The following is a 14,811-nucleotide window of genomic DNA, read 5'->3' on the forward strand; positions in this document are numbered from 1 at the left end:
GTTCAGCTCTCTAAGGCCTGGGTAACTATAGAATTCCTCCATCACATTCTTATACCTTGTGTTCCATTTATCCTCATTCTGATGCTCAACGTTCTCACAGTCAGACACATTTTAGTGAAGAGCAGAGCCCGCAGGAGAGTCCAGACTCACAGAAGTGTGGAGAGGCCCAGAGACCCAGAGATGGGAAGTCGGAGGAAATGCATCATTTTGCTGTTTGCTATCTCGGCCAATTTCATCCTGTTGTGGGTGATGTTAATGGTGTATTGTATGTGGAGGAGGATTTTTTATATGATACCCTGTTCCCTATGGATGGATGACTATGTGCGGGAAGTGGGCTTCATGCTGCAGCTCCTGAGTTGCTGCACAAACACTTGCATTTATGCCATGGCCCAGACAAAGTTCAGGGAGCATTTGAAGAATGTGCTGAAGAATCCCTGTACTCCAATTTTTCGATGATTTCGATGATTTGAAGAAATAAATCACTGAGAGTTTCCACTACTTTACCATTTGATTTCTTTCCTCCAGCAGGGATGTGAGCTGCCTCTGTTGTTACAGAATGGGGATTGGTCCGGTCCCCCGGCTGTCGCCTAATGCTCTGGTCACAGAGGGGGCGCTGGAGCCTTTGACTATGGTTAGAGAGTTGGGGGGGGGGGGGGTGCTCTGCTACGACAGGGAAAGTGAGGCTGGTGCTTTTGCTATGGTAACAGAGGAGGAATGGGGCCTGTCACTGTAGTGTCAGTGAGAGGTAGGGCCTGTCACTGTGGAGGTAGAACGGGACATTCCCTCTGGCTTGGTTGGCAGAGGGGCGAGCGGATTCTATGACTCTGGTAAAACAGTGGGGAGGGTGCTCTGTCACTGGGGAAAGGGTCAAGCTAATATCCGGCTTCATGGCCACTGGAGGGGCCACGGCCTAATCTCAATCCTTGAGTCTGCTGTCTCACTCCATAGCTCTCTTATATTGGGGCCTAGATGCGGAGAAGGTGGTAAAATGCCACTGTCAGCCTGTAGGGAAATTAGGAACAGTAATAGGGAAAGCCATGCCAGGTAGATTGGGTGAGGCTGATTCTACTACAGGTTCCATGGGGAAGATTGAGTAAACCAGGGACATTGTGGGATGGGATGTGATACCATGTTCAACACTGGAGTGTTCTTATAAAAGTAAAGGTAACAATAATGTTTGTCCCATTCTCTGATTGTGTTTTCAATATATTTTGTATTGACGAATACTCTGAGAGACAATGAGAAAATTATCTTGAAGACGTATTTAATGAAAATGTTTAACAAGATCCAATGTGTCGGGTCAAACATTGCCAATGTGTTGCACAGGAATTACAGAGTACAGCAACGTTTATCTACTTCCATTCTGTACTGGATTAGAGCCTGATAACTGAAGCAAATGTGCACCTTGCTGTCTGAAATAATACCCAACTACCATCTCAAGACAATATCTCCAATGGAGAATGAGGAGAAAGTTCTTGCAAAGGGTCAGGTGGTCAGCTAACAAATGCACCACCCGAGTGAACTTTCCATCCCTCTGCAAACTTCAATGCTTTTCAACATTGTTCAATATTCACACTTCATTGATATGTTTCCAGAGGCAGCCATGCAACAACTGAACTTCTCCAGGACAGGCTAAGAGCAGGGCCTGTAGAGGCAGGGGGGCGTCCAGCAGAGGTTGGGTTGTATCACTTTAATCACAAGACAGTGAAAGGATTTTAAGAAGAGGCTTTGACTCTGGGAGCTGGGAATGTGGAACCAACTCATCCCTCACACTCCCATGCCTTCCTGACACTGACACTCTCCACTCAGTGAGCAGCCCTCAAATAGAAAGGGAGAGAAGAAAGGTGTCAGGTGATCCAACCATTCCAGTAAAAGATGAAAGAGCTTCCTAAAAGGTTCAGGTTAAGCGTTCAGAAATTTATTGTGCACACAACTCAAGCAACAGCAATTACACACAAAGTTTAAAATCAAACAGATTTCACATCAGACTGCTGTTATCAGTGATGTAAGCATGTTTTAGTTGTAAACTCAGTGTTCAGCCATTCAAACCCTTGTAATTGGAACACTGTTTGCAATCTTCCACTTTATTGATGCCTTTCGAGCTGAGATATTTCCTTGTCTGATTACCCATCAATTGAAGCCCAGCTTGCTGACCTGTGCAGTTTGTTTGGATTACCATGTAGGGTCAATGAGTCATTTCGCAACATTTCTATTGATGGTCGTCAGTGAAAAATGTAAAAAAAAAAATTCTTACTTTTCACATGAATATAATTCCGTGTAAGGAATCCACCTAGCATCAGTCTCTTATCTTAATTCAGCTGCTCCCCTTACATTTTCTTTCTGTCACACCAACATCATCGCAAATTTATACAGCAGACTAACCCAACTATTGCCAAACGAAATTATCCTTACATTCAATATAATCTTGACTTGTGAGCCTATTTTTGGTTTTGCAAAGCCCAGCACCAAATTATTCCCCCATTCTACAGAAACATTGATTAAATAGAGCATATCTTCCCAGTGGCTGTCCTGTAACAAGCATCTACCTGTGGTCCATGTGCCCATTCTCAGTGTTGACAGTTCCATGAAACTTTAGGGCTTTTACACATCTGGAGATCTTTAATCGAAAGCCTTCATTAAACAGGAGATCACTTCCAGCCTGAAACGGGCCGGAACTGGTGAGCCAATCTGGCTTCAGGCTGGCCAGAGGTCACTGATCTAAAAGAGGGGCCGCATTCTATATTTAACTAAGCTTGAAGAACTCCCCCACTCTTGCAGTGTGGAGCTGAAGCAATAGGCGTATCAGAATCACACATGCCTAGTTGTGGACGATCACTTTGCTGACAGATTCATTGCATTAAAGACGCTGAAGGTAAAGCAGAGTAGTCATCGAGCGAGTTTGAAATGCACAAGGAGCTGGGATCACGGCGGCTCGGTGACACTCTCCATCTCTTTCACGGTTCTGGATGGTCCACACCTGAGCACTGAATGTCCTCGCGCTTCAACCCAATTAGACATTGATCCTTCTGGAGCTGCCGCAAACAGAAGAAATGATGGGTGAGTGACGCAATCAAGGGAGGGATTGGGCAAGATGACTGAATGTGAGAGCAGTGGATTGATCATGAGAAATAGCTCACTTTTAAAAATTCATTCGTGGGATGTAGGCTTCCAGGTGGCTGTGTTCCCGTGTGTCTACTGCCCTTGTCCTTCCAGATGGTAGCGGCCGTGGGTTTGGAAAATGCTGTCTAAGGACCCTCGGTTAATTCATGCAGTGCATCATGTAGATTGTATGTACACTGCTGCTATGTGTCAGTCGTGGAGGGAGTGAATGATTGTGGCTGGCGGGGTTGGGGGGCTATCAAAAGGGGCTGCTTTGTCCTGAATGGTGTCAAGCTTCTTGAGTGTTGTGGGAACTGCACTCACCTAGGCAAATGGGGAGAATTCCCTCACACTCCAGACAGATGCCTTGTACATGGTGGACAGGCTTAGGGGTGGTCAGGGGGCATGTTGCTCGCCGTACGATTCCCAGCCTCTGAACTACTCTGTAGCTATAGTATTTCTTGCGAAGTCCAGTTTAGTTTCTGATCACGAGACGGTAGAATAACCAGAGTGGAAATTGGAACTGTTATCTGAGGAGGATGCTCCCGATCAGTGAATGAAGAGTTTGAAAGGGAGGATCGGTTTTTTGTCATGTTTGGCCTGAATGCAGTGCAGTCTCTCACCCGATCCATAATGATGTCCCTCGCTCTCTCTTCATTGAGCCCTCGTACTGAGGTGACCTTCACGCGAATCGTCTTGAAATCAGAATCTAACAGAACAGTCACAACATCAGCAGGTTAAACCTACCCTGAATTTCAAAAAGGACAGATCGTGTGTTTAGAAAAATCACTTCCATTTAAGATCAGCTTCCTCTAATCCAACTTATCATCCCCTCTCCTTTTTCCCTCTCCATATATCTCTTCATCTCACTCCATCTTATCACAATTCTCCGCTTTCCGTATTAACATTTGTTATACTTACTCTTCAATGTCAGCCCCTTGTTACCTCTTCTTATATCATTTTCATCCCACGTTTACGTCTTGTCAGAGAGAATAAGAAAGGGACAGAGCGGGAGAGGCAGACAGAGAGATGAAGCCACAAGTGATACAGAGACTGAGACAGAAGCTCAGGAAATGTTTACAAAGCTGCAGGCCGTGTCTTGAGTGATTTCACACAAAGCGAATACACTGTTTTGTTTTGTTTTAATTTGTTATGTGTCTGCATCGCGGGCAAGACCCGCATTTACTATCTACCCATAACAAACCTTGAGAAGCTGTTGGGCAGGCGCCTTCTTGAACTGCTGCAGTTCCTGTGCTGTCTCTTCTCTGTAGCGGCCTATTACAACTGAATGGCTGCCTGGGCCATTTCAGAGGACACTTAGGAGTCCGGCACATTGCTCTGGAACTGGAGTCACATAGCATCCAGAGCTGGGAATGACGGCAGATATCCTTCCCTAAAGGGATATTCCGGAAAGACAGGGGTTTGACAGCGATTCAAAATGATTAATCGGTGGAAGGAATAGCTTTCTAAAAATATTTCTAATCCTGACATAGACAAAGTTTTGGTGTCTCAAGAAATCAATGAATATGGGGAGCGGGCTGGAAAGTTCAGGTAAATCCCAAGATAAGCCACGATCGTATTGAATGGTGGATCAGGCTCCACGGGTCGAATGGTTTAGTTCTGCTCATATTACTTCTGATCTTTTATTCTGGACATCCTCACTTCCTATTTAACCTGATACCACTGCTTCACCACAGCGAATCATTCAGGACCATTACTCACCAAGGGATTCTCAGAAATCCTCAGCTGCAGAATCATCTACATTTCAACAGAGAAATAAATTTGCCGGGCCCAAACTGTCCAAATTCTGAGAGAAACCAGCAAAACAAAACCTTCAGCATGGAGCGGCAAACAGGAGTGAAAGAACAAGCGACAGACAACTGAAGTGAGCGATGAGAGACTGAAACACGTGTGAGAGTGAAGAGATGTGACTGGAATATGGAGGAAGAGAGAAAAGGGGCTGGATTAGGCTAATTATACAAAATACCCTCAATCACTAAATCCCAATGTATTCACTCACTGCGTCCAACTCCCCTTATTTACTGCATCCCACTCCACACCCTGACTACATCCAACACCCCTCAGTCACTATATCCCACTCACCTCACTCATTGCGCCCCACTCCTCTCAGTCACTGCAACCCATTCCCTAAAGTCACTGCATCTAACGCCGCTCAGCCCATGTCCTACTCACATCAGCCACTACATACTTCACCCACAGTCAACGCATCCAATTACTCACACTGACTACATCCCACTTCCCTCAGTCAATAAGTCCCACTTCCCCGCTGATTACATGCCGTTTCACTTTGTCACAACACCCTACTCCCCTCAGTCAGCACACCCCAGACTCTTCAGTATCAGTTTGCAGCGATCACATTGTGTGAAGACTTTCTGTAGAATCTCCTCTCCAGACTGATACCTGATATTTCACATCCTTTTGGGCTGGATGATTCAGGGAGAGAGGATTTTCGAGTCGACTGTCCCTCAGATTCCGGAGTTGGTGTTTTCCCTGGATCTGAAACGAGGAAAGGAGACAAGGGAGATTGGAGAGCGTGTATCAGCTCAAGAGATCATGCAACTGGTAGCAAAGTTTAGAAAACGTTTCTATTCATAATTATATAATTTGGAACACGCAAATGTTAGTTTGCTCTGTCACTCCTGATTGTACCCCAGTCACTAACTCCCAGTCCCCTCAGTCACTGCGCCCCACTGACCCTACTCACTATATCCCTCTCCCTCCACTCATTACAGCCTTCTCTCCTCACTTGCTCTAACCAACTCCATTCAGTCATGACAACCCTCTCCCTTCAGTCACTAAATCTTAATCCACTCACTGACTACTTCCCACTCGCCTCACGGATTACTTTCCTCTCTCCTCACTCATTCCATCTCACTCCTCGCAGTCATTGCATCCCGCCTCTCAGTAATACCAACCCACAGCCCCCACTGAGTGCATCCCAACCCCGGAATCATTGCATCACGCTCCCCTCGGTCACTGCATCCCTTTCCTCTCCTTCACTACATAACTAATCCTGTCTCTCATTGCATGCCACTCCTCTAACTCACTACATCTCACTCCACTAATTCAATACATCTCAATCCGCTAAGTCACGAAATCACACTGCCCTCAGTCACTACATCTCACTCCCTTTAAACACTAATTACTACTCCCCTCAGTCACCAAACTCCACTCTGCTAAGATATTAAACATCACTCCCTCAGTCAATGCAGTCTAATTTAATGGAATATTACGTATAATTTTTCTCTGGCAATCTTTCAATCCAGTTTGCAAGAGATTGAATAATGTATTTGATTGAGAATGATTCCTGCCTTCACATTTACATGATCTGGCTCATTAATTGCCCTGATATATATATGAAAATCAAATTAAGTGAAGAAACCATTTTGAAACAACACCACTGTGCGGATACCTGAGTTTGAAGACTTTGATGATACAGAGGGAGAAATATCAATGGACTCTGTCGTCGATTGTTCCCTTGGTACTGGAATTAGGAACTTCCCTGGATCTGCTATAAAGGAGGAGGGAGAGGTGGGAGGGAGGAGTAGAGGGGGAAAAGGAAAATTTCAACTGTTGGACATGAAGCTTCAGTAAATGTCACACAGCAAATATATTGAGGTTTAGGCTTGCTTAGCATTTCTGTACTTTTGTGATAAGAGAGTTCAACATGAATTTTGGTTTCAGTTTAAAAAGGTACTGGCATTTCTAATGAGTGTTTACAAATTATTAAATAAGCAAACACAAGATTAGTATAAAATAGTGCTATTGCCCTGCAACAGGGTGCCAGGCAGGCACCTATCTCTCACAGGCACACACGAAGGAATAAAGACAGCAGCTTGTGTGGGAAGCTGCTGGAGCTCTGCTGGCTTTCAAGAATGTTGCCAAATGAATAGTGACAGATAGCTAGTCCCAAGCTAAAATTGGTTGAAAGTATCTGCCAGAGAGATTGGAACAAAGGCGACAGATAACCAGCCTCAAACTGAAGAAAATAACACAAAATCTACGGGTTTGGAACAGGAGAAAGTCTCAAGCAGGTCATCTTAATTAAGGTAAGATTGAGAGGAAGAGAGACATGCAACATGCTTTAGATTTAAAGAGTCAAAACCTGCATAAAGCACATTTAAAGAGAGAGCCGATTGCAAGTGGCAAGCATGTGATATAAAGATGGGAAAATTCCAAATTAGGATTCCACCGCTCAATCACTACATCCCAGTCACTCAGTCGCTACATCCTATACCCCTAAGTCCTTGCATCCTACTCCCCTCACTCACTACATCGCACTCCCTTCACACAATACATCCCACTCCTCTAACTCACTACATCCCACACCGCTCAGTAACAACATCCCAATCCGCTCAGTCACAAAACCCCACTCGCCTCAGTCACTACCTCATTCATTACAAAAAACTTTCCTCAGGCAGTACAACCCACTCACCTCATTCATTACATCCCACTCATGTCAGTCAAAACATCCCACCCTGCTCAGTCACTAATTTCCACTCTCCTCAGTCAACATCCCACTCCCCTCAGTCATAACATCCCACTCCCCTCATTTACAATATCCCACACCCCTCAGTTACAACATCCCACTCCCCTCAGTTACAACATCCCACTCCCCTCAGTTACAACATCCCACTCCTCTCAGTTACAACATCCCACTCCTCTCAGATACAACATCCCACTTCTCTCAGTTACAACATCCCACTCCCCTCAGTTACAACATCCCACCCTCCTCAGTTACAACATCCCACTCCTCTCAGTTACAACATCCCACTCCTCTCAGTTACAACATCCCACTCCCCTCAGTTACAACATCCCTCTCCCCTCAGTTACAACATCCCACTCCCCTCAGTTACAACATCCCACTCCCCTCAGTTACAATATCCCACACCCCTCAGTTACAAAATCCCACTCCCCTCAGTTGCAACATCCCACACCACTCAGTTACAATATCCCACTCCCCTCAGTTACAAAATCCCACTCCCCTCAGTTACAACATCCCACTCCCCACAGTCACAACATCCCACTTCTCTCAGTTACAACATCCCACTCCCCTCAGTTACAACATCCCACTCCTCTCAGTTACAACATCCCACTCCCCTCAGTTACAACATCCCACTCCCCTCAGTTACAACATCCCACTCCCCTCAGTCACAACATCCCAATCCCCTCAGTCACAATATCCCACTCCTCTCAGTTAAAACATCCCACTCCTCTCAGTTACAACACCCCACTCCCCTCAGGTACAACATCCCACACCCCTCAGTTACAACTTCCCACTCCTTTCAGTTACAACATCCCACTCCCCTCAGTCATAATATCCCACACCCCTCAGTTACAATATCCCACACCCCTCAGTTACAACATCCCACTCCCCTCAGTTACAACAACCCACTCCACTCATTTACAACATCCCACTCCCCTCAGTTACAACATCCCACTCCCCTCAGTTACAACATCCCACTCCCCTCAGTTACAACATCCCGCTCCTCTCAGTTACAACATCCCAATCCCCTCAGTCACAACATCCCACTCCTCTCAGTTACAACATCCCAATCCCCTCAGTCACAACATCCCACTCCCCTCAGTTACAACATCCCACTCCACTCAGTTACAACATCCCACTCCCCTCAGTTACAACATCCCACTCCCCTCAGTTACAACATCCCACTCCCCTCAGTTACAACATCCCGCACCCCTCAGTTACAACATCCCGCTCCTCTCAGTTACAGCATCCCACTCCCCTCAGTTACAACATCCCAATCCCCTCAGTCACAACATCCCACTCCCCTCAGTTACAACATCCCACTCCACTCAGTTACAACATCCCACTCCCCTCAGTTACAACATCCCACTCCCCTCAGTTACAACATCCCACTCCCCTCAGTTACAACATCCCACTCCCCTCAGTTACAACATCCCGCTCCTCTCAGTTACAACATCCCAATCCCCTCAGTCACAACATCCCACTCCTCTCAGTTACAACATCCCACTCCTCTCAGTTACAACATCCCGCACCCCTCAGTTACAACATCCCACACCCCTCAGTTACAACATCCCACTCCTCTCAGTTACAACATCCCACTCCACTCAGTTACAACATCCCACTCCCCTCAGTAACAACATTCCGCTCCTCTCAGTTACAACATCCCACTCCCCTCACACACTATATCCTTCGCCCCTCAGTCGCTAAATCCCATTCCCCTCACTGACTCCATCCCAATCCGAATAGTCACTATATCCCAAGTCACTCATTCCCATTACACTCAATCAGCTGATCCCACTCCCCTCAGTTACTGCATCCCTGCTCCCTCAGTAATTTGATCCCACTCCACTCAGTAATTGTGTCCCAATCCCCTCAGTCATTACGTCCCATTCCAATCAGTCACTAGATACCAATCCTCTCAGTGACTGGATCGACCTCCGTTCAGTCACTACATCTCCTTCTGCTCATTCACAAAATCCCGTTCCCCTCTGTCACCACACCCCACTCTGCTCAGAGGATACACCCAACTCCCACAGTCACCACATCCTACTTTAATGAAAAATTGAAAACCATTGCCCACTCAGACTACATCATATTCCCTCTGTTAGATATAGAATATACTCTTCGACTGCATCCTCCTCGAGTCAAGAAAGTGAAGGATCAGTTTAGAATCAACCCCACCCGTGCAGATACCTGTGCTTGAAGTCTTCCCTGAAATAGAGGCTGAAATACCAACTAATTCACTTGTCGATTCTTCCTCGGGTTCCTGAGTTGGGGAAGTCCCAGGATCTGCAGTAAAGGAGGAGGGCGATGAGAGAAGGAGGAGTGTGGAGACCTGGAAATTTTAACCATTTAACATGAAGCTTCAGTGACCGTCACCCATTTTAGCAAATAGAGATAGTTTAAGTAGATTATAGTGGTATTTCTATGTGTTAGGAGTTGATATCAGTTTTAAAGTTTAAGTTTCATGTGTTTTTCTGTATTTGATTGTCAGGAAAGCTCAAGTTGAGTTTCAGTTTCACTTTAAAATGGCGCTCGCATTCCTAGTGAAGGCTTATGACTTACGAAGCTAAGCAAACACAAGAGCCGGCAAAAACAGTGCTATTGCCTCGCAACAGTCGCCCAGAGACGAAGGTCACTCCCGCAGGCAAAAACAGAAGCAGAAATGCATCAGATTCTTTGGGAGCCATTTGCCAAGCAGAAGTCACATAAATGGGGAAGATAGTTAGTTCCAAGCTAAAATTGGATGAAAGTAGCGGCAAGAGAAACTGGTGCAGAGGGAACAGGCAAACAATCCAAATCTAATGTGAAGACCCCAACATCCAGGGCAGTGGAACCAAAGGAATTGTCAATCAGACCTTCTGGGTGAAGGAAGGGCACAAACCGAGAATTGGTCCTATTAATGAAGTTAAAGGTGAGGGGCAGAGCGAAAGTCTCCAACTTCAGATTTAAAGAGACAAAAGCAGCAGAAATCAGTTTTAAAGCCAGAAGAGCTGGCAAGAGGCAAGAATGACTGAAAAGGTGTCTCAATGTCTAACTCTTTGCTAGGACATGTGAAGTTCCTGCATTGTTATAGCTGATTCGATGAGAGAGAGCACATGGAAGACAGCTTGGATGCATGTGGCGGCTCAGGGGAGAATAGTATCAGAAAGATAACTTGGAATCCGTAGGTGAAACATTGTGGAAGGCGACTGAGAGAAAGCATCAGTTTGTGAGAAGATTCCAAGGTGAGCTCTTGGATAGTGGAGAATAGAATTCTTCATATGAAAGACAGAGTGTGGTTTGATGGGGAAGTGTGGTGTGAAAGGTGTCTGGGAGGAGTTGATGAGAGATCCATAGCATCTAGTTGAGGTGGCATCTGTCACTGGATGCCAGGATGTAGTTAAAATGATCACAGGGTGTCATAATTTTACATGGACTGTGGACATACGGTGAAAATTAGAGCTTGGGATAGCTTTGTACCTTGTGGTATCCTTACAAATTATAATATGTATAAATATATATATATACATATATGTATATATATATTTATATATATTATATTGGTGTTTGTGTGTATATTTATATTGTATATATATATATAAATAATATATATATATATATATATAAATAAACATGTTATTATTGCGCTAAATGTTCATCAGTTCACCCGTGTGACTCTGCTCAAAATCACACAGACTTCAGTTACTGCATCCCACACCGTCAGCAAGATATAGGGTAAATCTCTTGGTCTGAGTCATTGTTGACTCCCAATGAATGAAGGATCAGCTTAGATAGAACGCCACAGAGCAGATACCTGATGCTGGAGACACAGCTGAGATAGAGGATAGTCTCTCAATGGATCTCTGGTACATTGACAACTAAGGAACCTGAGAAACAATGTCCCTCGATATGGAATAAAGGGTGAGAGAAATGGGAGAACTTGGGGATCCCCTTAAACAGCTCAACCTTATTCGGCAGAACTGTCCAGAGAACATCACGCAGCTGTGTTTATAACACGTGTATCAATCTGACGAATCTTCCGTGTGTCAAGACAGAGTGTGAACTAAGTAGAGGCTACAAAGTCAAGTACATTCGACTTCCCAAACTGACTCATTGCGAATCTTCACAGACTCAGCATCCTCATACCTTCAGTCACTACGTCCCACACCCCTCAGTCAATACATCCCACTGTCCTCAGTTACTGCATTCCACTCCATTCAGTTACTACATCCCACTCTCTTCAGTCAAAGCATCCCACTCGCCTCAATCACTTCATCCCGCTACCTTCAGTCCCGACATCCCACTATCCTCAATCACTACATCCCAATCCCCTCAGTTACTGCATCCATGTTACCTCAGAATACGTCAGAATACATTTGGGCATTAATGGAGCTTCCATCAGCCACTACAACTCATTAATTCTAGTTGCGAAGGAAATGGGACATTTGCAGATTGAGCAGTAGAGTTGGCGATAATGGGAGAGAGACGCAGAGAAGTGTAGAAAGGAACGACATCGAGAAAATGAGAGATTGATAGATGCAGAGAGAGACAGAGTCAGAGATAAAAGCACTGGGTAGTCAAAGAGAGAGAAAGAGCACTTCAGATGAAAATAAAATCTAAAATAATCAATTACAATAAGTATATTTTTTTAGAAATGTCTTTACTGTGGATCTGAAATCTGGTGATAACTTAGAACTTGCTCCCAGATTGGTTGACGTCAGTGACAGTTCAAGAAGGGGTATATAAACACATGAGTGAAAATGAAACAGATGAATAGGGCTGGTAGTTGGAGGATGCAAAATGGTCGTGTGCAGAATGACCCCCAGAGTGGACCAATTGGTCAGAGTGGCCTGTTCCTGTGGTGTAAATCGCACTCCATCAGTTCCAGCACAGTGTCAGTATTCAACTCTCCTGTTATAATGTGCTGACCCTGTGCCAATCGTTAGTGGGGAACACATGGAGTGCACGTATAACTTCCACAGATACTTACAGATCGATCATAAGACCTGATGGTCCTCCCTCTCCTGAAGGGATAATTCAGAGGAAGACTGGAGATGGGGAATGACAATTTTTCGTCGGAGAATGCTTGCACTATTGAGAATGCGTGCCTCTCGGGGAGTGAAAATTTCAGGAGGATTTTTGGGTAAAGAATGTTATTGATTTAATCCCTCAAGACAGACACCCGAGGTCAAAGGCGCGGTACGTTTAGCAGGTGGTTTCCCAGTGGATTTTCCAGTTGTTGGATCTTCAGGTTTCTGAATTGTGGAAGACTCTGGATATGTAGTAAATGAATATAAACAGACGTCAGTGCAGGAATGATAGAGAACCTGAACAGTACATTTTACTGTCCAGTAAAACGCAGCTGCCAATCTAAGTCTGAAACATTCGGCTGAGTGATAGCACCTAACTGCCCCGATTCATAAATAGGTCCACCCAGAGTCACATAATTCCAGCCCATCAGTCTCTACATACCATTCCCCGTGCTCAATAATACCACTCCCCTCAGACAAAACAACAATCTGGCCTCAGTCAATGCACCCCATCCCGTCATCCACTGTAGCTCATTACATTCAATAAAAATCTCCCAACTTCCCACTCCCCTCAAACATTCCAACCCCATACAAGAAGATTTCGGAAAGCATATGTGCGAAGATATTCTGGAGCATATCCACTCCAGACTGACACCTATTATTTCAGATCCTGTTGGGCTAGATGATGCAGTGACAGTGGATTCTCTAATCGAAAATTCCTCAGATTTGCTGCTGTCCCTGGAACTGCAATGAAGTAAGGAGACACGGGAGATTGCAAAGTGCACATCACCTCAAGAGAGCATTTACTTGTTAATAATGTTTGGAACATGATTCATTTCATTACTTATACTCTATCACTCCAGGCTATACCCCGATTACTAAAAAACACTCTCAGCAGTCACTGCATCCCACTCCTCGCAAACACTGCTTCCTGATCCCCTCAGGCATTGCATCTCAATCCCCTCCATATGACATCACACTCCCCTCAGTCACTACATCCCACTGCCCTCAGTCACTACATCCCAATCACATCAGTAGCTGCATCCCAACTCCCCTCACTCACTACCACCCATGCCCGTCAGTTACTGCATCCCACTTCGCTCAGCCAATGCATCCCACTCCCCTCAGTCCCTACATCCCACACCACTCCATCACTAATCTCACTCCCATTATTCACTAAGTCACACTCTGCTCAGTCACTGCATCCTAGCCCCTTCAGTCACTACCTCCCATGCACCACCGTCACAACATCCCACTCCCCTCAGTCATGACATTCCACTTCCCTCGATCAGGAGATCCCACTCACCTCAGTCACGATATTCTACTTCCATCAATCACCACATTACTCTCCCCTCAAACACGTCTTCCCACTCCCTGCAATCACGAAATCCCACTCCCCTCAATGACGACATCCCATTCAATTAAGCGGCTATATTCTACTCCCATCAGTCACTAGGTCCGCCTCCCCTCAGTCAGGACATTCCATTCCGCTCAGTCACGACATCCTACTCCCCTCATTCACAACATACCACTCCCCTCATTCACAAAATCCTAGTCCCCTCAGGCATGACATCCCACTCTTCTCATTCACTATGTCCCATTATTCTCAGTCATTACATTATTCTCCCATCATTCACTGCATCCCCATTCCCTCAGACACTGCATCACTCTCCCGTCAGTCACTGCATCCCATATCATTTACTCACTGCACCTCTGTCCCCTCAGTCACTGTATTCAACTCCCCACGCCCATTGCATCAGACACTCTTCAGTCACTCCATCCCGCTGCTCTCAGGCCCTACATTCCAGTTCCTTCATTGTGAGATTTCAGAGATCAAATATGTGCAGATTTCCTGTAGAATATGCCCTCCACACTGATACCTGCTGGTTCAGATGCTGTTGGGCTGGATGTTGCAGTGAAAATGTGTTCACGAGTTGGCTGTTCCTCAGATTTCTGAGTTTGTGTTATCCCTTGGTCTGCAATGAGGTAAGGTGACATGGGAGATTGCAGATCACCTCAAGAGAGGCTTTACTTGGTAGGAACGTTAATAAAGTGATGCACATTATTTTTTCATCTGTCTGAATCACGCCAATGTCAGTCTGACGCCTGGCTATAACCCAGTGACTGAAACCATTCTCCTCAGACAGTTCACCCCGCTCCCCGCAGCCACTGCATCCCAGTCCCCTCCGTCAC

General features: G+C 45.4%; 1 protein-coding gene across 10 annotated transcripts in view; it reads right to left on the reverse strand.

The window, feature by feature from the left end:
• Positions 1-1,274: 1,274 nt before the first annotated feature.
• The window catches only part of LOC121274779 (uromodulin-like), a 231,105-nt gene continuing 217,568 nt past the window's right edge, over positions 1,275-14,811 (reverse strand). For 5 of the 10 annotated variants that reach the window (XM_041182119.1, XM_041182122.1, XM_041182123.1 and 2 more), the window contains 5 exons: positions 9,800-9,895; positions 6,533-6,631; positions 5,521-5,616; positions 3,723-3,808; positions 1,275-3,032 (listed from right to left, as the gene is read on the reverse strand). In XM_041182119.1, the coding sequence (XP_041038053.1) occupies positions 2,955-3,032; positions 3,723-3,808; positions 5,521-5,616; positions 6,533-6,631; positions 9,800-9,895 (455 nt within the window). In that variant the 3' untranslated portion in view covers positions 1,275-2,954. The remainder of the gene's footprint in view (positions 3,033-3,722; positions 3,809-5,520; positions 5,617-6,532; positions 6,632-9,799; positions 9,896-14,811) is intronic. The other 5 variants (XM_041182129.1, XM_041182121.1, XM_041182126.1 and 2 more) reach the window with 3 other exon arrangements.

This window comes from Carcharodon carcharias (genome assembly GCF_017639515.1).
Source record: "Carcharodon carcharias isolate sCarCar2 chromosome 38 unlocalized genomic scaffold, sCarCar2.pri SUPER_38_unloc_19, whole genome shotgun sequence".
Classification (NCBI taxonomy): Eukaryota; Metazoa; Chordata; class Chondrichthyes; order Lamniformes; family Lamnidae; genus Carcharodon; species Carcharodon carcharias.